Source organism: Cervus elaphus, chromosome 15, assembly GCF_910594005.1.
Source record: "Cervus elaphus chromosome 15, mCerEla1.1, whole genome shotgun sequence".
NCBI classification, from domain to species: Eukaryota; Metazoa; Chordata; class Mammalia; order Artiodactyla; family Cervidae; genus Cervus; species Cervus elaphus.
The window spans coordinates 84,123,721-84,148,560 of NC_057829.1; the positions used below are offsets into that span (position 1 = coordinate 84,123,721).

Here is a 24,840-nt window from a genome sequence, read left to right on the forward strand (position 1 = left end):
CCCCTTTCCTTTTTCATTTTAAGTCATTATGATGGGTGGCTGTCTCCCCTGGCTTAATATGTGTTGCCGCCAGGGCGTTTGGTCTTGAACACGACCTCTTGTGCTGTGCTGTTGTCCGGCAACATTCACAGAGGCGTGGTGATGCCCGGGGGTGGGGGGTGGCGCTTGTGCGACACCCAGGATCCCAGACTTGTTGCTCTTATATTTCTTTCTCTGCGTCGTTCGTAGACGTGGGGTTGCTGCTTCTAAACCACAGTTGCTGTAAATCAGTGAACCTTGATGGTGACGCTGATTGTTAAAGTCCATCATGCCCCCATTCAACTGTGGGCAGCGCCTGGGCGGGCTCTCTCCGACCCCTCTGTTTATCCTGGGTGACCAGCGTGCTTGTGCACCCAGAGAGGATGGCCACTAAAGGCAGTGGCTGAGCAGCAGTGAGCGTGTTGCACACCAACCCCAACACAGTCAATTCTCCCCGGAAACATTCCCCCCTGGGTGGAGTCGCACTTTCTCTTTCCGCCTTCCCCTTCCTGCCATCCTCCGCTCCTCTCCTAGCCGGTACCACTGTCTCCTCTCTTCCGGGTGGCTGGAGAGCAAGGAAGGCTCCTTCCTGACCAGTTACCTGTCCCCATCGCAGTGTGCTCTGGTTTTCGTCTCGGTAGCGCGCTCAGGCCACTGTGGCTGAGCTGACGTGTGACTTTGATCCCTGCAGCAGGACAACGATGCCCCGAAGAAGCAGGCCTTGTACCTTATGTTCGACACGTCTCAGGAGAGCCCGGTCAAGTCTCCCCCTGTCCGGATGTCCGAGTCTCCAACGCCGTGTTCAGGGTATGACTGCCGTGATGAGAGAGCGATGCCCTGGAGGGCCTAGGCATGGAGCTAGACGTGGAGGTCCCCCGGCCTCTGAGCCCCTGCACTTCTCTACTGACCTCGATTCATTTGCACACACGCAGCCCACGTCTCTATCTTGGCGTCCACTCTGACGCACATGCAGCGGGTTTGTCCCTGGCTGCCTTTTGGACTGAGCTGGGATCCTTTAACCAACTGAATGTGTGCACCCCTCACATCACCTCCCAGCGCACACACCGCTTGATTTTGTGATTCATCCCGTGGGGAGGTAGCATGCTGGAACATTCCGAGCTGGAATCCCACTCCTGGCCCTCTCTGGTCACTTGAGCCCTCCTGGGCTGCACTTCCCTCATGTGTAAAGTGAGAGTTAGGAATACAGTTGACCTTGTAGGGGTTTTATGAAGATGAATTGAGGTGCTCGATCTTACAGGCGTCCCCCAGTGGGCATGGGCCTAGAAGTCCCTGTCCAAAAAGCCATCAGGGGGGAGTGAATGGAGATGCTGTAAGGAGAGCACTGGTCACGAGGCCTGGCACAAATAAAGTGCCTGATAAATGTTGATTGTTAATAAGATGTGAAGGTAAGCCTTTCTCAGGGTCTGGTTCTGAGCTGTGTGGTGCTGGGCCGGGTGCAGGTGGGGTTTCACGCTGAGACTGGGACCTTCCTGCCCTCCCCTGCTGGCCCGGTCACTGAGCAGGAGTGAAAACGCTTGCTTTGACTTCCCACACTTCCTCCAAAACCTGCCCGGGGCCGGAGAGTGAAATGATGGCATTATTACAACAGTAGTCATGGTGCCTTGGGACCGCACAGCGTCACGTGCGTTCCATGTAGGCAGCATCTCCCTTGATCTTCACTAAGTTGCAGCCCCTAATCTCCCCTCCTGAGGTGCACAGCCAGGGGCCTAGTGGTCTGCTTAACTCCAAAGCTTGTGTCCTTGGGTTTTCCTGGTGGCTCAGACAGGGAAGAATCTGCCTGTAATGTAGGAGACCTGGGTTCAGTCCCTGGGTTGGGAAGATCCCCTGGAGGAGGGAATGGCAACCCACTCCAGTGTTCTTGCCTGGAGAAACTCATGGACAGAGGAGCCTGGTGGGCTACAGTCCATGGGGTTGCTTTCACACTTCGTGTCCTTAGCTAGATGGCATCTGTACTTCTGGCTCTACCTGGTCAGCAGGTTCTGGGGTGGGACTGGACCACCCTCCACCCGGCCAACAGGCCCCTTGGCTGCCTAAGACCTGTCCATTTTCCTCGGGGATTATAACCCTGGAAGTCCAGCATCCCTTGGCATATTAGTCGAGGCATTCTGGCTGATTTTGGTGGGATTTTCAGTGCAGACTCTAAAGATGCCCTTTGCTTTTTCAGCTCAAGTTTCGAGGAGACCGAAGCCCTTGTGAATACCGGGGCAAAGATCCAACATCCCGTTGCGCGAGGGTTGGCCCCCAACCAGGAGCCACACTTGCAGGTGCCAGAGAAGTCCTCCCAGAAAGAGCTGGAGGCCATGGCCTTGGGCACTGCATCGGAAGTGATGGAAATTGTAAGTGGGGTCAGAGGGACCCGAGATCACTGTGGGTGAACCGGGGACCAGTGGGCTTCCATCACTGCGTGGGCCAGGTCTTTAAAGCGCCACTTGCCTGGTACCAGGGATGGGGCTGGAAGCTAGCCTAGGTCATCCCACCCCATAATGATCAGAGGAAGGCTCCCCGTCCTGGCCAAGGTGGTTTTGCTGTTCTCACCTAAGTGCATTATTTGCTGTCACGGTTATTAGTTTTCCACTTCCAGCCCCTTCCAGCTAGACTGTGGCTTTGGAGCTGTCGTCCGTCTATACCCTACCTCTCTGTCTTCTCTGGCAGAGGGCAGAGAATGGTAGAGCAGGTAGACGCTCTCCTTTTGAGAGACAGTTGGTTCTCCTGGGCCTTGGTGATGGGAAGTGCCTTCTACTTATAGATCAGGACTTAACACCTCTTCCTTCCCCAGCCCTGTGGGGCTTCGCAGAGCGAATAAACCTGAGCTCAAGGCCCCACCCCCAACCTCCACACATCTAAAATGGATCATCCTTCTAGATGAATTTTCTTTTGGTTTTTTTACCTCCCTCCTCACAATTCCTAAGACGGTTTGAGGCCATTGACTTAGCATGTTACTTTGTTGTTCCGGATGAGTAGACATTCATTTATCTCATGCATCAAGTACTTAATTTAGCACCTACTGTGTGTCTGGCTGTTGGACACTGGAAAGATAATTGTGAGCAAAAACATGGTCCAGACAGGACTCAGAGCATCTTTCAAATAGACATCATGAAGGACTCATGCATAATTCAACTTTCTGCCAAGTTGGCTTCTGATTTTGAAGTCTTTCTGATCTTTTTCATTTGAAAACATCTTTCCATTATTTAGAAAATGACCTTTCCCAAAACCTTACTTTGGATATTTACACTGGAAAGTATTTTCCTGATGAGTCATGTTACGTTTGGAATCCCCATCGGCTAGCTTGTCTCCCACCTGCAGAGGTTTTCAAGTAACTAAGGACAGCTCTCCTCCCAGCAGCTGGTTATGGAGTGGGGGTGGTGCGGGGGTGGGGAAGGACCCTAAGACGGTGCTTTGGGGGAGGGGGTTGGGCCTGCCAGTCTCGAGATGCCCGTCATCAGCCCATGGACATCAGTCCAGATGAAGAGGGAAGTATTGGCACCTAACTGATACTCTCTTTAGCCTTAAGGCAGAAACGTTCAGCCGACAGATGGGTGGGCCTTGCTCAGAAGCTATCACTCTGTCTCCTCTATTTTTCCTCTGTGTCCTCCTCTGCCGGCCTTCAGACAGCTCCCGAGGGCTCCTTTGCCTCTGCTGACGCCCTCCTCAGCAGGCTAGCTCATCCAGCCTCTCTCTGTGGTGCGCTTGACTATCTGGAGCCCGACTTAGCAGAAAAGAACCCCCCAGTCTTTGCTCAGAAACTTCAGGTTTGTAGCCCATGTGTGACTTTGGGGGAGTTTGTCAAAAACCTCAGTAGAGAATGAATCTCCAAACTCCAAAAGCCGCAATGCAGGAGTTCATGGAGCATTGCCGTGAACGTTCCAGATGGAATCGCTTCCCGTCCAAGACTGATGTATGTGGCGTTCTCTACCCGGGACGCCAGAGTGATATAAATCGTGTCGTTCCATATGGAACAAACCATTTGTATTTCAATTTGGAAATTGGACCCAAACAGTCATTTTTCAGATGTCTTGATAGCCCCAAAAGCAGCTTTCTGTGATTTATTCATGGAACCAAGGGTATTAGTTCACCAGCGAGCCAGGCTGTTTATATATATGAGGTTATCTCAGACCCCCATTGAGATAACATCTGGACTCAGGTCTTGCATCTGGAACCAAAACCATTCTCTCTACCCTGTGCTTTAAATTTGACCACTTAATTTGATATTCCCCTAGACTGGGACGTGCAGAGCAAACCTAGAGAGATGGCTTATAGTCCTTTGAGAGATGCAGATCCACTCATGGAGATTGTTGGCCAACCTTACATGAAATGAACACAAGGAGAGAAATGGAAGGAAACAGTGCACTAAAAATTCTGATCCCGTTTTAAAAATCATTTTATATTTGACGGCATAATACTTCTGACAGACATTCCAAAGGGTGATTTAACAAAAAAAAAAAAAAAGGAAATTAAGCACCTATTTCATGATCTGCTGAGGTGTTAATTGTGAAAGAAAGCCAGCGCGTGTGTTTTCCCGAGTACCTGTCACGACACATTCACGTGGCCCATTTGTTTCTTGGATGTGGACAAACATTTCCGTCCTGTCTCGCTGCATTTTCCCTGCGGTCTGCTCATTTCCCACCCCTCCGGCAGGAGGAGTTAGAGTTTGCCATCATGCGGATAGAAGCCCTGAAGCTGGCCAGGCAGATCGCCCTGGCTGCCCGTAGCCGCCAGGACACCAAGGTACTGGTTTGCTGCTGCTGTGTGCTGCCTCTTGAGAATGTTGTGTGGTCCAGAAGCTTCTTTGCTAACCACAGCCAAGCAGGTGTTCGACAAAGGATGATATCTCCAAAAAAGCTAAAGGTGTAACTCGTGCATAAGTATACACTGAGAGCATGTCTGAGGTCTCGTCCACTCGGTTAGGAAGGAACCAAGAAGGATGGGTGGGAAAGCTGCTTGAATGGAGGAAAATACGAGAAACCCATGTACAGTCAGAGGAGTGAGGAACCTGGAATGAGATTGCAAAGTCAGATATAAAACTGGTTAACTCTATTCATAGTTAAACAGCACAGATAAATCCTAACCTTTGAAGTTCTTTTTTCTTCCTACAGAAACGATTTGCTTCTCTGTTGATGAAAAGTAATGTGCAGCTTATCTGTTTTCTACAATTATTATAGAATAATAATAATAATTATACTGAGACTACATCCTACTTAGTAGTAAATAGGCGAAAACAAGATCTTGACATGTCAGATGACCCTTAGGCCAGGGTCAAGAGGATTACAAAAAAGCTATCCTTTCCTGCAAGTAGAGAGTGTAAATATTTGAGGCTTTGCGGGTATCTGTCTGATCTCTGACAGCTACTCAGCTCTGCGGCTCTGCCAAAGCAGCAGTGGACAGCACTGGATGAATGGGTCTGGTGGGGCCCAGTAAAAACCTTTTACAGGAAATGGCATTAGGCCATTAGGCCCACACCCTATAGTTTGGCTCAGATGGTAAAGAATCTGCCTGCAGTGCAGGAGACCCAGGTTTGATCCCTGAATTGGGAAGATCCCCTGGAGAAGGGAATGGCAACCTACTCCACTCTTCTTGCCTGGAGAATCCCCATGGACAGAGAAGCCTGGTGGGCTACAGTCCATGGGGTGGCAAAAAGTCCTACACGACTGAGCGACTCACACTTTTGCTTTCTCATTATAGTTTGCCAACCTTTCTCTAGAGGAGAATGTGGCCAGCCTTTCTCTAGAGGAGAATATGATGTTGACAGTCCCTGCAGAGATTGTTTTGCTGGCTTCCAAGTTTGGAGTCATTTTGCTCAACAGTTGGGATGAGTGACTGTTGCCGTGCAATCAGCACGTGGTCTGCAGAGATTCAGCCCACCCCCAGGGCTGACGGGTGCCCCTGGAGTTTGAGAAGCTGCCTCATTCCCTCCCCCACACCCAACCGCCAGGTAGCAGCCCTGTAAAAACCTGGGCTGTTAGACAAGAACTGGGCCCCAGTGCATTCTGTGGCCTTGAACCAGTGGGTGAGCCTCGGGTTTTCCATCCCTGTCGAGAGGCTAATAGCAAGCTTGCAGGCTGCTGTGAGGACAGTAGGTGATGCGCAGAGAGCAGCACCGTGCGTGGCACACAGTAGGTGTGCAATCAGTGAATGGGCGCTGACCTTCACTGGTGCCTCTGTTTCCTGATGAGACGCTCCCAGCATCTGTTCTCATACGGCAGGTCCAGGTCCCGTTTTACAGATGGGGAAAACGGAGCCTGGGAGCCAGCCCAAAGCCTATTGGTGATTCACTGGCATTCTGGGAGCTAGTGCTTACATCTCCAGATGGGAGCCTGTTGCCCGTCCATCTCAAGTGACAGCTCACCTAGCAGCAGGGCCATCTCTCATCCTTGATACAGGATCAGGAATTTATGCTGCTCCTGCCTTGAGGGCCCCCTGCATGTGGTCACCCTGGAGCCAAACAGGGACCGCCCCCCCCGCCCCGCCTTCCAGATACATCTCTGAGATGTCTCCCCATGGGCATGTCCATACCAGGAACATTGGTACCCAGAGTTGAGACAAGAATGTAAAGTCTAATTGTTCGTGTTCTTCTTCTTGTGGCCAACCCATAAACCTGGGTTAAATTTCCATGAAATGAGATTTTTAGAATACATTATGCAGTAAGGAATTTTTCCCCCTTAGGTTTATTTCTTGATATTCTTGGTTAGTGGCTTAAACACAATGAATTGCTTGAGGTTTGGTCACTATGAATACAGTTTATTTTTGTCCAGAAGTTTGGGGCAGAATCATGTTCTAAGTAGTTCTTATTGAGTATGAAGTGTTTGGAGCTGCGTGGTACCCTTGCCTGCTTTCTCAGAGATGGCCAGCAGTTGACTCCCAGGCAGTTACAGCCTGTTCTCAGACCATGTGTCCTGATTCTGATTTAGAAAAGACTGTCACGTGAATCTCCTGAGTGTAGTTTGGAGAGACAGCGCCCGCTCCCTCCTTATGTATTCCAGAAGGGCGTGTTAAAAGAATGATTCCATAGGGTCCTGGAGTATGAGGAGTGTTTTCCTCCACCCTAGGAACCTGTACCGCTTTTGTAAGAAGTCTATTATCTAGGGACCTTGGCCCATGGAAAATAGATGCTCTTTCCTATAGTTAATTAGCCCTAGGGTGATCCATTTGCCTGGACCCAATTAGGTCCCTCTGGGTTTCTTATTCGTGAGATGCTTGATAGTCCCTTAGTGCACTGGAAACTGTTGATATATAGGAAGGGAAAACAGCAGCTGTATATCCAATTGACTCTTTTTGCTGCCTGTATATTTCAGCCGCAAATGACATAGCCCCCATCTTCTTGGCAGCGTGGTCTTAAACTGTGTCTCACACAAAATGAAATCTCTCAGAAGAGAGATTTAAAAAAAAAAAAACCTCACACCGAGGGGATGAAAAGCATTATGAAATATGACAGGGGTGATTTCCATTCGCTCCTTGGAGCAGCTTCACTTGCGTTTCCCTTTAGACTGAGGGTCAGCAAAGCCAGCCTTCCAGGGACTACAGTGGGGCTTCCTCCTCCTCATTAGTCAGAAAAGGTTAGAAATGAGGGAAACGCCAGGGGCTGGCATGTCAGACTCCAACTTGTTTTCCTTCCACAAGCTTCTGGCAGTGTGGTATCCTCCTGGGGGTATGTCTGACCGGTCCCTGGCTCTGCGGTGCCATGGCCCTGAATTCACAGTGAACCAGGATGGATAGAACCTCGGAGTTCCATCTGCATGGCTTTCCAAGGGCTGCAGAACTCAGGGACGGATTGCATTTGTGTGTGTAACAGACGCTGGTTGTGGTCCCTAAGCTGTTGGCCTTTTGGGAAGAGGGGGACCCAATACAAAGAATGAAGGCTGTATCTGGGTAACTTAGGATCAAGGGTCATACAAATGGCAAGCCTTGGGGCCGGAGGAAGTCCTAGAAACAGGCTCCTCTGGGCAGGAAAGGGCATTACTCCTAGTGTATGGTTCCTGCAGGAGTCCTAGCTGATAATGGCAGAGACCTGGCTTGTCGCAGCAGGAGGAGGAGGAGTCAGGTCTGGGGCAGTTGCGTGTTTGCTAAGCAGCCTGATATCCTAGGTGCCTTTTCTCCTGCTGTGTCCAGGCCCCCCCCCTCCAGGTAACCACATGATGCCCCAAACCCACAGTGACCATCCGAAAAGCAGTGACCAAGGGCTTGCACGTGGGTTTCAGCTTACTGCCCAGCTGCAAGAATTTGTGGTCATCACCTGCAGCCTATGTTGAGGGTTGAGGCCATGCCTTTTTCTTCCTCCCAGAAATTTTATTATTTTTTTAAAGGGAGAATACATTATATTTTATATTTTTTAATTTTTGTTTTTAGATGCACACTTTTTTAATCTATGTTTTGATTGGAGGATAATTGCTTTACAACGTTGTGTCGCTGTCTGCTCTACGACAGCGTGAATCAGCTATAAGTATGCGTGTGTTCCCTCCTTCTTGAGCCTCCCTGCCCCTCCTCGCCCCCCGTCCCACCCCTCTAGGTCAGAGCACTGAGCTCTGCTCTACAGCTTCCCACTCTATCTGTTTTATACATGGCAGTGATATATGTCAGCCACTCTGTGTTTGTTCCACCCTCTTTTCCGAGGCCATGTCTTGACCCACGGGGATGGAGTGGCCAGTTGGCCTCCTGTGTGAGTGGGTTAAGGGCACGTATCAAGCGCCTTCCTCTTGTTTGTCATCCTGAGCTCGAGACCGCCTGTTGTCAGACTTGGGTAGCACAGTAGCAGGGTGAGGCTGCTCTCTGTCTGACCCGGCACCGTGTGGCCCAGACACCCCCAAGCGTCCAGTCTGTGTCCATGCTCCATGACCTTGGCCCAGCTCTGTGACCTTGACCCGTGGCCCGATCTCATCTCCTGGACCCCACCCCTGTGCTCTCTCACGGCTGTGCCACCCGGTTCCCCGAGACGGCGATCCTGCCTTGGTCCCGGACATGGCAGCTTCCCGTAAGCCTGGCAACAGGGGATTAATTGGCCACGAGGAGGACTGTGGGCCCAGGTGAGGGGCAGGGCCCGCAGCCCCCCTGGCTGCAGGGCCAGAGGGACCCCGGGTGTATCTGTAGGTCTCACTGCGGTGACAGTGCTCCAGGGTTCCCCACAGGGATCAAAGTTTAGGGAAGAGGATTGAGGTCATAGTCCCATGTGGTCCCATGTGGTCTGAGTCATACCATTTCACGTTTTAATTTGCAAGCTGGGGGCTTCCTGGCTCCTCTAAAGTAGCAAATGGGAGATTATGTGAGAGAAATAAAGCTTAATCTAAGTCTGATCTTAAAATATCAGGAAGAGACAGAGCTATTAATTTCAGTTTAAAACAATCCTTGGTTGTAAGAGAAAACCAGGGTGTGTATCTTGAATTTCATTGACCTGCAGATACCTGGATGATAATTTAGATGGACTCTGAAGTCATCGTATTTCTTTATTGAAAACTCAGGTGGCCAGGATGACCAGTGATGGTGAATCACTGTGTCGGTAGTAACCATTTGCATTTACTTAGAAAGCTTATCCTTTTGTTTGTTTTTCATCCCCGTCCTTGTTTTACAAAGGACGTGAGGCAGCTTAAAGGTCATTAATTCCTGCATCGATCTTATTTCATTTCTGCCCAGTATAGTAAAATTAGTTTTCATTCATTTTTCTTTTCCACTTCAGAGAGCTGGTTTATTTGGAGTCAGAATTGAATCTCATTCTGGGAAACAATTTGGCCAAATCTTATTTAGATTCTCATTTTTTTCATCATCAGAGGGACCGGGATGTTCTTTCCATTATGAAATTTTATTCTGATTTTTTTTTTCAAAGAACACATTATTTTATTTAACTGATAGGCACAATTTTTTTAAAAAATCCTCTTCAGAATTTTATGTTTTTGAACTTTCATGATAAATGTAAGTACTGAGTCTTGATGCCATTATAATTTTCCATGTACTTCCTGAGAAGTTTCCCTTTTGACAAGCAGAATGTTGAAAACGTTGCAAACATCACAGATTAACCCCTACACGGGAGAGGCTCTGCCCTCCAGTCTGGTGGCCCTCTTTCTTCTAAGAGGTCAGTCTGCCTGCTCCCGAGAGCTGTTAGCTCTGGCTGTTGGCTGTTCTGCTCAAATGTCCTGCCACGGAATACCTTTAGGACCTGAGGCTAAAGGATCCCTGCATTCCATCTGATGGGTGGGCATCCCTGATGTCTGGTTGAACAAAACTGTGTTCTCCCCTCTGAGCAGCAGTCGTTCTGGCTGCACGTGAGGGTTAACCCAGATACCCAAGAGCAGGCTGGGGTGTGACAGCCACGCAGCAGACGCTTGCTTCCAGGACAGCGTGAACTGCTTCGTTCATCGTGCATGTGTACAACTAACTGGTCCTAACCCTGTGACCTCCAGTCCTATTCATTAAGCTTCCACCTGCGTCTTCCGAGCTGTCTCAGGTTCCTTGTCTCTGAGGCCACAGCAGGGTAAGCATACCTATTCCCGTGACTGAAGAGAGAGATTGTGCTCAAGCACCTTCAGGTCACTGCCTTCCCACTTACTATTGGTTCTTTAGTCTCTGCTTCCACCTACATGATCAGTCCTCACTGTTCCATCCTCACATCTCTTTCTTCTACATCACTGTTCTGTTCATGGCTTCGTTTCTTCTACATGTTTCCCAAGGAAGAAGCAGTTGCCCTCCTACCATTGGACCACCATTGCTTTGCATCGAATCAGACTCTAGTAACCAGGGTGGAGGTTTGCCTTGGCAACCACGACGGGCCAGGAGGTTAATGAATGGGACTGGGAGTGTGATTGGTTTGCCGTTTCTTTGCAGTAGAGCTAGATTGACAACCCTGCTACGCTATTTGGTGGTGTTGCTAACACTGCATTTCAAGTGTGTTGGAAACGGCTGAGCGTTTGTGCAAAAAGAAGAACAGTCAGTATAGACCTCTCCTCCCTGGTGACCGGCCAGTGTCAGTTGTGGGCAGTGTGGAATCACAGTGCTTCTCGAGGGTCTTATTTGCACATATTCATGCACATGGATGTTGTCAGTAATCCAGTTTTCTGTTTTTCCATTGACACCGTTGAACTCCAGTGTAACGCTTACCTTTTGGCATCCAGAAACTAGTTCACTGAAGGTGACATTGCTTGTTGACTATAGTAGGTCTTAAAAACTTTGTATGACTTATTTATATACTTTCAAAGAGAGCTAACCGATGCCCCCCTAAATTGAAATGTGGATGGTCTCACAGAAACCATCAGATCTGTGGTTACTCAGAACGAGGCAAACATAGAGTAGAATTCAGCATTGTTCACCGTCAGGCTTTTGTTTTGGAAGTGGTGCCTGCTGGAAGGTGGCCTTGGTAAATACTCACTGTGGCTAAAAGCCTGTGTGTCTGATAAACAGCAGTGATAAACAGGCACTAGACATGCTTGACTCCAGGGGCCGGGAGCCGGGGAGGCCTCCGCCACCAGCCTCTTTGTCAGCCTGCGCGGGTGCAAAACGATAGGCTGCCATAGATTGTATCCGGCATTCCCCCGTTCATTAGTCTTAGCATTTTCTCATACTTTCGGTGTTCTTTGTTTCAAAACCATACAACTGACCCATTCATGAGAGGATGAATGCAGTTCTCTTTGTCAGAAGCATGATGTTCACTTTTTAAAATTAAAAACCGTTCCACAGAGAGAAGCTGCTCACCCACCGGATGTCTCCATCTCCAAAACAGCCTTGTATTCCCGCATCGGGACGGCCGAAGTGGAGAAACCCGCAGGCCTTCTGTTCCAGCAGCCCGACCTGGACTCTGCCCTCCAGATCGCCAGGGCAGAGGTACTGTGGCATGCAAGTGCCTCCGAGAAGGCAGGGCCAGCTCTGGGTGCCTGCGAAAAGTTGTAAATAAACATACATCCCCATGGCCCACAAAGCCAGCGTCTCTGGACACAGACCTTCTCCTCTGACCACTGCCGGCAGAGACAGGTGGCAAACCGTGGGTTTTGATATTGGACACTATTGTTTAATAAGCCTTTGTTGGCCTCGTTTGATTTATAACAACAACAAAAAAAGCCCACACATTTTTGTTGCTCTCCAAGGGCACTGTGAAAGTCCGGTGTGTGGCTTATTTCTGTCACGCTTGGGGAAATTCTCTCAGTACAGTAATTGTTTGGTGTAGCAGGTTTTTTTGTTTTTTTTTTTTTGGTGTAGCAGGTTTTAATCCCATGTTTGTTCATGTCTCCTTGTCTTGGTCTGTGAATTGCTCACATCCAAATGGACTCATCTGGGACTAACCTTGCCTCTTCTTCGCCCTGATACTAGATCATAACCAAGGAGAGAGAGGTCTCAGAGTGGAAAGATAAATATGAAGAAAGCAGGCGGGAAGTGGTGGAAATGAGGTCAGTTGTGATACTCGGGCTTCCTGGTTACCTGGGGAATGCTTACCTGTGATTCGATAACAGCTAGAACTGGTGTGGCCCCATGAATGGTGTCCTCTATAGAAGTTACTCTTTATTCCACAAGGATTCTTAGTATATTACTAGTATTAAAATCCCATGAGCACGAGGTAAATAATGCACTCATTGGAAAAGACTCTGATGCTGGGAAAGATTGAGGGCCAGAGGAGAAGGGGCAGCAGGGGATGAGAGTGGCTGGGTGGCATCATCGACTCAGTCGACATGAATTTGTACTCCAAATGATTTTGGAGTACATGAATTTAACTCCAGGAGATAGTGAAAGACAGAGAAGCCCAGCACATTGCAGCCTGCAGGGTTGCAGGGAGTCAGGCATGACTTGGCGACTGAACAACAACAAAATATACCTGCAATGAAAAACAAATCTCCTTCCACTCAGCCTCTGGTGCCACAGCCAGGTAACTGCTATGTACCATTTCATAGGTGTATCCTTTCACAGGTGTATCCTTCTTAGACTTTGGCATTTCTGATCCCAAATATGTTAAGGTATCAGTATAACCTCCTTTTTCTTCAGTGTAGTATAGAAGTATATGTGACCCTACATTCTTTTTTAACTTTCCATAGCTTAGACAGATTTTTATACATCTCAATCTTATTATTCAGTTGCTTGACAGTCCTTGTGAGGGTCTAATACAATTAATTTCACCAGTCTCAATGGATAAACATTTAGGGTGTCTTCCAAATTTCACTTGAGTGATTTATTTTCATTTTCTGCATATAGTCATAGAAGTATCACGTCTACCACATGGGAAGCACCTGCTATGTGCCAGGCACTGTGCTTTTGGCTAGAGGCATACGATCTGTTTCTCCCCACAGCCTTTAAGGGGATGGTCCAGCCCCGTTTGAAGCCTCAGAGATTAGGTTAAGTGATTTGACCAAAACCAAAGAAAAAAAGAAGAAAATGTTCTTGGGTTCTAAAGAGAATCAGGGAAGACTTCTTGGAGGAGAGAGCATTTGAATTGGACCTTGAGAAACAGATAGATTCTGACAGATAGAGATAGAGGGCAAGTGAACAACCATGTTCAAGGCCATGGAGGTAAGAAAGCTCAGAGCAGATAAGAAATCATTTACTGTTATTGAACCACTGTGTTCACAGGATGGCATGGAAGGAGGTACAGTTGATGAAGAAGATCAGGCCTAGGTTACAGAAGGCTTCGACTATCAGGCTGAAGTTTTAGCCTTATTTTTTTCTCAGTGGGCAGTGGAGAGACACAGAGTGTTTTGTATTATACAAGGGAATGATGTGTTCAGAGTTATGCACGAGGAGCATGAACCTACCTGGGTCTGCAAGGAGAGAGCTGAGGTTGGAGGGGACCCTCAACCTCTGAGCCACTGGGACCCATGAGATTTGTCCTCTTGGACAGGCTGTTGATGTCTAGTGCACAGGCACCTGCGTGAAAGTAAAAACCATTGTGTGGTCCTAGTACCAACCTGTTTCCACTTCTCTTACAGGAAAATCGTGGCCGAGTATGAGAAGACCATTGCCCAGATGATAGGTGAGTGTCTTCACTGGCAGGGGCTCAGGCCCGCCCTGAGGTTTCTGAACTGTAGGGAGGGCTTTGAAGGTAGAGACCCAGAGTGTGTTCACTCAGGCTTCTCTTAGCGCATGAAGCCTTTTAGGGAGGGACCAGAGCCTCCCAGAACGAGGCTCTGCCGCAGGCAAGTGAGTCTGGGGACCTCCTGGAAACACCCGCCCGCACGTCTCTTAGTATGCAGTGGGGAGCCATGGCCATCACCTTGATGGTCACCATTTGACCCAGCCAGGATAGCCCACCTCATGGGGGCCCAGCCCTAATGAAAAGATTGAGGTTTGTTCCTAGGATGTTTGGAGGCTTTTTTGTTCATGGGAGAGAATTAGATCTCTAACATCAAATTGTTAAACCCTAATGTAGATCAGATGCAAGAAAAAAAAACAAAACCCATTGGCCTTTACACAGGGTCCAGGACAAGGAATATTAGAACATGTGACAGCCCAGCTGCCTGCCCCGATTAACTGATCACTGCTGTTTCTTCCTGAGGTTGGATACTGCTTCAGAATCTGTCTTAACACAGCATCCCTGGCAGCCAGTACTGACAGATTACTTTGGCCTGCAATAAAAGGCCTCAAGTAACCAGACCTCAAGTAACTGGCTCTTCTGCTCTTGAAGAAAAATCAAGAAAAGACTTGCAGAAGTGCCAAGCCCAAGATTTTTCACTAATGATCACTATTTAGAAATGCTGTTAAGACTCTGGGGGTTTTCAGGTGTGGAATTTTTGCTTATTTATTCATTTGCTTACGTCCATGATACTGGATTTAAATTTTTTTTTTACTCCTAAGGACATGTTCTCACTGCAGACCACAGTTTCTGTGTTCCAACTTGATGCTTGTTTCAGCTGATGACTTCTCATCATATGAGTCATACCATACCTCTAGCTTTTGTCCCAAGATAAACATGACAAGAGCCTTGGGAACACTGAAGAAGCTGCCTATTGAGTGCTTTCTTTTCAAAAAAGCTTTCATTTTGGTTTATTATAATAACAGCCATTTCTCCTAGAGCTCAGGGGAAAGCCCATTGGGGTCTTTTTTTAAGAATCCGCCTCATGGTGTATGCTTTCTATTAAATGAAACCTCTTTGTTGAATGGGCATAAGAATTTATGGATACATATGGATGAGATTAAAAAAAAAACTCTTGGAACTGAAACTGCTGCTGAACATGGTCAGAAGGAAGCATTTATATCTTCCAATATACACTGTTTGGCGAGCTCAGTGAGACCTTTCCACCTCCCGGAGGCTTGGGATGTGAAAGCATCACTCAGACCTACCTGGCTCATCTAGAAACATCCTTCCACACCTGGGAGTTGTACATTTTTATTTTTATTCTTGATGATGATGGTTAGGCCAATGTTGAAGAGAACGTGAGCCTTTGCCCTGACAGCAGGCTGCCCACAGCAACCTAACTTACTTGCTCGACTGGCAATTTGATAGAAGCTGACATTTCCCTCTTGAAAACTGACAAGAGTCAGAATCTCTAGTTGACGTAAGTGGCCTGTCCTCATGTGGTCACCGTAAGTGGGGACAGAAAGCTTATTCCCCTCTGATGCTTTTCTTGCCGCGTATCTGCAGATGACAGTCGTTAGAACAGTTTTCAGTTCTAGACAATCTGAGGAGCGTGTGGAACCCTGACTCCAGGGATTAAGGCCACACATGCCCAACCCTCTCCCTTCCCAAGAGACCTGGTGTGTTTGGCCTGAGGTCCATCTCTTCCAGAGCTCTAAGATCACCCGCTTTGAGCGATTTCCTGTTTGGGGGTGCTTGAGCACTCTCCCGGTGGCTCTGCCAGCCCCCCAACATCCCTGGCTGGAAGCAGCTTTGTCTCTCTGGTGGCGCCCCTTTATGTGTCCCCATCGCCACTCACTGTCCTCTTCATCATCCACGTTCCCAGAGCGGGTCTCATCAGAGCACAGTGGCCCGTCTGTGCGTGTCACCCATTAGTCATTACTGCAGGTCGCCGACTGGGTCGATTTCAGGGTCCTCGTCCTTGCTGCGGACAGCGTGGGGCTGCAGCACAGCTGGGACTCACTGTAGCTGTGGGTGGGACCTGCCTTCTTTCTGAGCAGGAAACCCACCCGTGTTCCTTATCTGGATCCTGTCTCTTTCTTCTGGTTCCCACTCACCCACCCAGCCTTCCTCACGGAAGGGCAAACGCAGACCCAGAGAGCTGGACAGTTCAGGGCCCAGAATAAATGTAACAGCAATCTGAGGTTAAAACCAGCTTCCACTCCACCTCCACTAGCCTTTCCTGGTTCCCGCCTGGCCCCCCTGGCTTCCATTTAACCTTTACAAATGCTCTATGTCAGTGTAACATCTGTCCTGCTATCACTGTTCATTCTCATCATATGATACTCAAGAGACTATATTTCATTAAGTTCAAATATCGACTGTTCAGAATTCAGAACAAAAAAGGATTTCTGTGCTTTCTGCATTCCAGGTTGTTGCAACTGATTTTTTTTTTTTTCCTGCTTTCCTAACAACTGCCCTGATTATCTGTTTTGCTTCCATTTTCTGTTGCTTCTTGCCCTTTGCTTGCAAAACAAACAGGCAAGCCTGGTAAGTAAATGCTTTTTCACCTAATTTGACACCCGCCCATTGCAACCCTTATTTGTTTGTTTTTCTATTTTTGTTACCTTTGCTTTTGTGTTTTGGCTGCATTCCCCACATGGTTTTACAGTGTTTTGCCTGAAAAAGCCAAAAAATCTCCAGGGCCATTGTTTTACTGTTGTGTCTAGAACATCTTGGGTTTTGAGCTGATTTCCTGATTTGAAGAACCTAGCAGCATTTGTCATTTACAAAAAAAGACGTGTGAAGCATTCTCTCCTTTTCAGTCTCCTGGGAACAGGGAAATTCTATTTTTACAAGGGTTATGGAGGGGGAGGAGAGGAAGCCTGAGGCAGACTAATCTCAGATCCAGGAAATCAGATGGATTCCGTTTGATAAATGACTCTTTTACCAAGCCAAGTGAAATGTATACATGGCCCGAAACCAGCCCAGAATGTGTATTATACAGCTTGCTGAGAACTAAGGAAGCAGCTAAAATTCAAAGAATAAAAACAAGCATTTGGTTACTGGTGGAACTTTGAAGTGCCCTTTCTTTTAGGAGTCTAGATGTAGCAAGCAGATTGTCGGTGGTTCTGGTCTCACTATATGTTCAAAAGCTCCCCCTTCGTGGGTCCCTGCAACTTGATATCATAGCAGTTCCGTGAGATGGTGATGCTGTTGATAACGGAGCGCTGATACTGACTTCTTACTACATGTTGAGTGCTTTATATTTAATCTTCCCCAAATGCCATAGATATATCCTCTCATCCCGTGTTTTCAGATGTGGAGGACAGAGCTGAAAAACTCTGCCCAAGGTCACATTGCCAGGAATTATCAGTGCTAGGACTGGGACGTGGGCTGTCAGACTCTGGCTCCTGGTTCTTCAGCTCTGCCCTGGGAGGAGAAACTCTCAAGAGGCAGGACCTCAGGCATCTTCCTGGCCTGTGGTTCTCCAGACATGGTCCCTGGACCAGCCATCTCAGCATCGCTGGGGACCTTGTCACAGGCGCAGATCCTCAGTCCCACTGCAGAATGACCAAATCAGACCCCGCTGGGTGGGCTCAGTCGCCTGCATTTGAACAAGCTCCCAGCTGATCAGGGTGCATGCTGACATGTGCAAAGCCCCTCATTTTGGAACTGAGGCCCTGGGACCTCAGGTGAGGACTTTGAGCAAGTTTATGGTCAGGGCTGGAGCCGAAACCACAATGTGGTCCCTGTTCTGTGCTCTTCACTCCTGTCCACACACAGACAGGAAAACGCCTGACGTCGGGATACAGAAAGGTGCCCATCTATCGAGACTCTAAGGGGAAAGAACCCAAAGCAACATCGCCCCACTTTTAAGGGAGCTCCATCCTTCCATTGGAAGGACTGATGTTGAAACCGAAACTCCAGTACTTTGGCCACCTGATGCGAAGAGCTGACTCATTTGAAAAGACCCTGATGCTGGGAAAGATCGAAGGCAGGAGGAGAAGGGGGCGACAGAGGATGAGATGGTTGGATGGCATCACTGACTCAATGGAGAGGAGTTTGAGTAGACCCTGGGAGTTGGTGATGGACAGGGAGGCCTGGCATGCTGTGGTCCATGGGGTCTCGAAGAGTCGGACACGACTGAGCGACTGAACTGAACTGAACTGATCCTTCCAGTTGCATTAGTAAGAGGCCCACGTTGAGACCCAGTTGCGAGCACAGCCTTGGGTTTGGTTCTGGCTCTGTTGCATCCTCAGTGAACAAGGGACTAAGCTTCTCCTGTGCGGGAGATTGGAGTTCAGCCTCAGGGCCGCCCTGCTCATTCATTCACTGCACAACAACAGGCGTGTGTTGTGGCGTCCTGTGTCCTGCAGGCCTGTCCTCACAGGCCCTGTTCTGGGCCTGCGACAGAGCCATGGACAGAACAGACTCACAGGACCCTGCTCTCATGGAGCATGCATTCTCTATACAGACACGTGCACACCCACATGTCTGGTATGACAATAAGGAGTGGTCACTGCCGGACGTGGTGCTGGGTGCTCAGTTGCTCAGCCATGCCCGACTCTTTTGCGACCCTGTGGAGCCCCATGCCAGGCTCCTCTGTCCCTGGGGTTTCCCAGAAAAGAATACTGGAGTGGGTTGCCATTTCCTACTCCAGGGGATCTTCCTGACCCACGGATTGAACCTGTGGCTTCTACATTGGCAGGCGGATTCTTTTATCATGGACCCACCAGGGAAGCCCATTCTGGGCATGGAGACGAGGTGTTTCCCACGTGGGTTCATAAAAGGTGTCTCTGAGTGAGGTGGGGCCACAAGGGGCTCCAGGCCAGCTTTCCCAGCGGAGGCGTAGCGGTGCTGAGAGCAGAGAGCATGTGGGCTGGGGGTTTATTCCAGTGCAGAGGGGGCCCCTGGAAGGAGGGGTTGACCCGGTTTGGACTTCTGAGAGCTCAGCCCAACTGCCAGGTGCTGGCTGAGGGGCCCTGAATCGAGAGGACGGTCAGCCCAGCGCCTGACATGTGCAGGAGCCCAGTACACACGGGCCGCTGCTCTGCCATGGCGGTGTCATCGTTGACAGCTGCTGTCCATCCTCCGGCCCAGGGGCCCCTCCCAGGGGACCTGAGGATGGACAGGAGCTCCAAGCAGGGGTGCTCCCCTCCACTGACTCTCTGCTGCCAGCAAAGTTCCGGACCGATCAGAGCAAGCAGCTCCTTGCCCACGCAGACCAATGACAGGCTGGCGTGCAGAGCCTGCCACCAGGATCAGCTGCTCCAGACCGGGCCAGAATTTAATTGTTTTGTGCATAACTGAGAAAGTCAATCCGACAGAAATAGCTCCGTTTTCCTGGGAGTTAAAGAAGACACCCGCCCTATCAAAAGAAATGGCCCTTTTTGTATGGAACAGGACTCAGGGCCACAGTTATGTGGGCTTGGGGTTCATGGGATGTTTTAAGGATGAAGAAGCCTTTTTCTTTTCCTATGACCATCTCTGCAGCTTCATTATGCTTAAGAAGGGGGATGAACTTCCCTCACAGCTCAATCTACAGCACATTTTATTCTGGGTCAACACCAAATTCAGTATGGATTGGTCCTTATGCTGTCAACAACCAGATAGAATCAGCAGGGTCTCCAGGCTAGTTTAAGGGGCTGCAGTGATCAGGTTAAAGGATACTGGTTCATTTCCAGCCCATCTAATGTGCCCAGGCCCAGGTCTGGGATGCTGGAGCTGTGGATTTTGTTCCTTTAGAGGCGGAGTCTGGGGGGGCTCGAGGGAGCGGGTCTGTCTCAGCTGAAAGCTGAGACCCAAGATGGCCCACAGGTCAGACTTGAGCTGCACCCGAGGCCTCAGCTGGGCCCGGAGACCCAGTCCAGAAGCTGTGGGCTCCATCATTTTGTTCCCTGTGTCTCCCACCAGAGGATGAACAGAGGGAGAAGTCGGTCTCCCACCAGACCGTCCAGCAGCTGGTCCTGGAGAAGGAGCAAGCCCTGGCCGACCTGAACTCCGTGGAGAAATCTCTGGCTGATCTCTTCAGGAGATACGAGAAGATGAAGGAGGTCCTGGAGGGCTTCCGCAAGGTGTGTTGGTGTTCGCGGTGGGGGGAGGGCGAGATCCGCGTGGTAGGGGAGGTGGGGTGGGTTGGGAGCATCGCAGGGGCGCCCTGGAAGGCCATCCTCGCCGGATGGGGGGTAGGACTCGGCAGTCAGGGGTTACACCCACATCCGGGCTCGGGGTCCCCAGCCCTCCTTGGATTTTCTTCTGTGGGCTTGACCCCCGTGTTCTGTCGTCGTCAGAATGAAGAGGTGCTGAAGAAGTGTGCACAAGAGTACCTGTCTCGAGTAAAGAAGGAGGAACAGAGGTACCAGGCGCTGAAGGTCCATGCGGAGGAGAAGCTAGACAGGTAAGGCCGCCGGAGTCTGCTCCCAAGGGCCCCTCAGTAGCCAGCCCTGGCCGAGGCTGGCTGGGAGCTCCCTGGCACCCCTGCCATCGCCTTGGGATAATGGATAATTCCCAATCCCACAGCTGAGTGGATAATCCAGCTGCATTTTTCAGTACAGTTTAAGATAATGCACTCTCCATCACTATCCATCTTGATAAGTGAGGGATGCGTGTTGCAATTTCCAGGGTACCCACTGGAAGCATCTCGGCATCACAGGGATGGGGGGTTCTCATCGGCTCCTGTGCTCAGGCCCCGTTGGAGGGAGCTGGAGCCAGATGGTTTGTTCCCCTGCCCAGATTTGAAGGGCTTCCCTGGTGACGCTAGTGATAAAGAACCTGCCTACCCAATGAAGGAGACATAAGAGATGCAGCTTCGATCCCTGGGTCGGGAAGGTCCCCTGGAGGAGGGCATGGCAACCCACTCCAGTATTCTTGCCCGGAGAATCCCATGAACAGAGGAGCCTGGCGGGCTACAGTCCATGGGGTCGCAGAGTCGGATACGACTGAAGCGACTGAGCAAGCACACGTTCCCAGACTGGGGAGGAAGAGGGTGGGAGGCATCTCCAGGGAAGAGTGATCATCTCCGAACCCCGTCCTCAACCCGTTCCTGCAGGGCCAATGCCGAGATTGCCCAAGTCCGGGGCAAGGCCCAGCAGGAGCAGGCTGCCTACCAGGCCAGCCTACGGAAGGAGCAGCTGAGAGTGGACGCTCTGGAGAGAACGCTGGAGCAGAAGGTAACAGGCTGAGGTTGCTGCCTCCAAGCGGGCGGGGCTGGCCAGAGGCTCAGACACACATAGCCGGGCTTCTCACTCTGGGCCACATGCCAGGCACTGCTGGGGCAGGTTGATGCTTCACGGGTGCGGCCTTGCCCCCCCCCGCAGGAAAATCCAGGTTAACCCAGCCCTGAGACTGGCTCCCTTTCTGCCTTCCCTGAAACTGTCATCTTCCATTCCTTTTCAACATTCGTTCATTTGTCAAACGTTTGCTCGGCAACTGTGGTGTGCCAGGCATAGTGCTTTAACCCCTGCACCCAGCGAGCAGGATGGTGCCCAGCAGGCAACACCCTGGGCAGAGACACCTGCAGAACACGGGCAGTGCCAGGGTCAGAAAGGCCCCCCAGGTGTCCTCCTACTTCCGTGCACTGGAGGAGGATCCTCTTGAGGTTTCTCAGCTTGTGCCCAGATTTCCTGATTTCCAGTCAAGGACTTGGTTCCCCTTACACACTAACTCCCTGATTGTCCTACAGAGAAGCCTCTCCCCCCCAGGAGAGCCGTGAGGCTGATTCTGAGTGAGTGTGAGCCAGGCAGGCTCCCTCCCTGGGTTTCCAGACATGAACCCCCATTCTGGTTGATTTACTGAGCCTCATGATGGTCATCGAGGGCCCAGTGGCCAGGGGTAACAGCGCTTCTCATGCACTGGGGTCTTGATGGGCATTGGTGGGGGTGCTTTAAAGGCAGGTGGCATCAGGAGTCCAGTTTGTCTCCCAATGATTTCTGCTCCTCTCGAAGCACCCACCCAGCTTCCAGTGTGACTGGCTGGGCCCCAGGGGTTCTGGGCCAAGCAGTACTAACCTCTGCAGTGGGCAGAGGTGGGCAGGGTATCTACTACCTCTCACATCCCCTACATGGTCTTGGGGAAAGAGCTCGGAACTCAGGAGATTCAGGTCCCCACACCTCCCTGCCGTCCATCCTGCTCCTTGGCAGGCCTGGCACTTCACTGTGGTTTCTAGGTTTGTAATGCTGGGGAACTAAACCAGATCTTGAAGGTGTTAAGTTATTCCCTCCTGTTTCCATCAGGGTATGATGGTGTTTAAATCGCATCACGATGTTAGCTAGAACAACAGAGCTAAAACCAGTGTCAGGAGGGATGCTTTCAAGGCACCTGGCCTGTTCAGATGATTATAGTTGCAAAGTGAAGGTGATGGATATTAGGTTTTCTGGCCAACTAGAAGACAAGGAAGAAAGCAAGTAAGCTTTGCACTGATTTGGATAACAGGAAAAAAAAAATGTATCTGCAAACATAATTTTGTCTTAAACTAAAATTCAGGAGGAGTGGGTCAACCACATGAGTTCTTTCCTAAAGGGCTCCAAGTGATACGGAGGGGGTGGTCTCTGTTTTCAAGAGATTCAGAAGTATTATGCCCCCCATCTCCCACCCCAGGCAGCTCTTAGGTGAAGGCATTGCGCATTTCGCCCAGTTGGGACTTCTGCCTGGTGAGCTGAGCTCCGTGATAGGGCAGGTTCCCGGCTGGTGGCTGACGGTGCCAGGATAGAGCTCGGAGAACCTCCAAGAATCCACAGCCAGTGGGTCTGCTCGTGCCCCTGGGCCATCAGTCACTAGGCGGTGTGCCTAACACGTGAAATAGCCAAGCTGTATGGGAACCAGGCCGACCGGAATTTGTGTTTCAGGTTTGCTGTGTCTGAGCAACTGTGTGACCTCATGCACAACGCTTAACCTCTCTGAGCCTGTCTCCTCACTGAAAAGTAGCGGGATAATAATGGTTTCTGTTACGAGATTATGGTGAGAACGGGGCGCAATCCAGGGCCTGCGCTGGGTTTGCACGGTGACAGGCATGTGCTAAAAGTGCTCCAGGAAGATGAAACATCACTGCGAGCAGCCCGAGCGGTGATAACAGGAATTCCAGGATCAGTGGCTCGTCCTGCATCCCATGCAGAACCCATCCCCCAGCAGGAATTTCAGTGCTTCCCAGGACCTTAGGCAGGAGGTGGGCCGAGGTGATATTCCTGGCAGAGCTGTCTCCCCGTGGGGACTGGAGGCAGGACTGAATTTGCAGCTGCAACCGGGACTGAACCTCCTCTGCTAAGGAGGCCGGATTCCTCCGGAGCACCGGCTCAGCGATGAGCCGCACCTGGAGCCCAGCCCGGGTACCCAGGGCACGTGGCTCCCGGCTGGACCGTGTCTTAGGAGGCCCGGGGCTTTCTAGAGAAGGGCCTCCATGCAGTCTCAGAGCACAGCCTTGTGACTTAAGACTCGCCTTCCACGGGGACCTCAAGGGAAAGCTGGCCGCAACATATTCTGGGGATACAGAAAGGTCTCGCCCCATAGGAGAGGACCCGTCAAGACTGGCTGCTGAGCCAGAGCGGCATCAGGCATGGCATTTAGTCCATCTGAGCAAAGCCACCACCGTCCGGATGGAGGTGCCACCCCGTTGGATGCCCGTTGCTGGAGAACAGACAGTGCTGAAGATCTCTGGTGTGAGATGAACACGTGGTTGGCTCCTCGTGATGGGGCTTCAGAGGATGGGCACGGTGTGGCCCGAGAAGCCCCTGAAGATGTCCTGTGTCTGCCCTCACTCTCCTCCACACGCCCTGTATCCACAGCACCGCCTCACTTGACATCCTCTGAATAATGCTAGGGGTCCCATCCAAGTAGAATTGCTTAACCACTCTGGTGGCATTTCTCAAAAAAACCCACCAAAGAGCTCACCACAGACCACCCTCTTGGGCCCACATCCTTGGAGGCAAATAAGCAGAAGACAATGAATGCTGGTTAAGCCATTACTCTGAGCTGGTCACTGTGCTAGGAAGCTTGACATTTCTTACCTCACTTAATTCTGAGAGAGAAGAATGTTATCATCTACCCTTTTGAGATAAGGAAACTTGAGGCTCAGAGAGGTTGTGTAACGTGCCCAAGGTCACACAGCTAGAGCTGGGATGCACAGATGACTTGGCTCCAGGTCATTTCTCATGCTGCTTTAGATATCCTCAGGGGGACCAATCAGCCCGGAGGACACAAAAAAGCCCAGTGACCATTCTGATTGGCTTGATTTCCAACAACCAGGACATTTCAGCAACCTCTTTTTTTTGTCTTCACTTGCAGAATAAAGAGATAGAAGAACTCACCAAGATTTGCGATGAACTGATTGCCAAAATGGGGAAAAGCTAACTCTGAACCAAAAGTTTGGACTTGACCGTTGCGTGCAATATGACCGTCGGCACACTGCTGTCCCTCCGGTTGTGTGGACAGGTTCTGTTTTCACTTTTTCGTATGCACTACTGTACTTCCTTTCTAAATAAAGTTGATTTGATTGTATGCAGTACTAAGGAGACTATCAGAATTTCTTGCTATTGGTTTGCATTTTCCTAGTATAATTCATAGCAAGTTGACCTCAGAGTTCCTGTATCAGGGAGATTGTCTGATTCTCTAATAAAAGACAAATCGCTGACCTTGGCCTTGCCCTTTGTACATGAGTTTCCAGGGTGAGCGGCTTTTGGATTTAATATGATCGTGTACAGCTTGCTAAGGGACTCTTGCCTTAAGGAGTGTAAACTTGATCTGCATTTGCTGATTTGTTTAAAAAAAAAAAAAGAAAAATGCATGTTTCAAATAAAATTCTCTATTGTAAATAAATTTTTTTCTTTGGATCTTGGCAA

General features: G+C 50.0%; 1 protein-coding gene across 18 annotated transcripts in view; it reads left to right on the forward strand.

Annotated features, from left to right (window-relative positions):
- The window catches only part of TACC2 (transforming acidic coiled-coil containing protein 2), a 227,539-nt gene extending 202,699 nt beyond the window's left edge, over window positions 1-24,840 (forward strand). For 9 of the 18 annotated variants that reach the window (XM_043926874.1, XM_043926881.1, XM_043926877.1 and 6 more), the window contains 11 exons: window positions 710-825; window positions 2,204-2,375; window positions 3,648-3,788; window positions 4,675-4,764; window positions 11,692-11,835; window positions 12,319-12,395; window positions 13,923-13,966; window positions 19,925-20,085; window positions 20,302-20,408; window positions 21,060-21,180; window positions 24,287-24,840. In XM_043926874.1, coding sequence (XP_043782809.1) covers window positions 710-825; window positions 2,204-2,375; window positions 3,648-3,788; window positions 4,675-4,764; window positions 11,692-11,835; window positions 12,319-12,395; window positions 13,923-13,966; window positions 19,925-20,085; window positions 20,302-20,408; window positions 21,060-21,180; window positions 24,287-24,352 — 1,239 coding nt within the window. In that variant the 3' untranslated portion in view covers window positions 24,353-24,840. The remainder of the gene's footprint in view (window positions 1-709; window positions 826-2,203; window positions 2,376-3,647; window positions 3,789-4,674; window positions 4,765-11,691; window positions 11,836-12,318; window positions 12,396-13,922; window positions 13,967-19,924; window positions 20,086-20,301; window positions 20,409-21,059; window positions 21,181-24,286) is intronic. The other 9 variants (XM_043926880.1, XM_043926892.1, XM_043926891.1 and 6 more) reach the window with 4 other exon arrangements.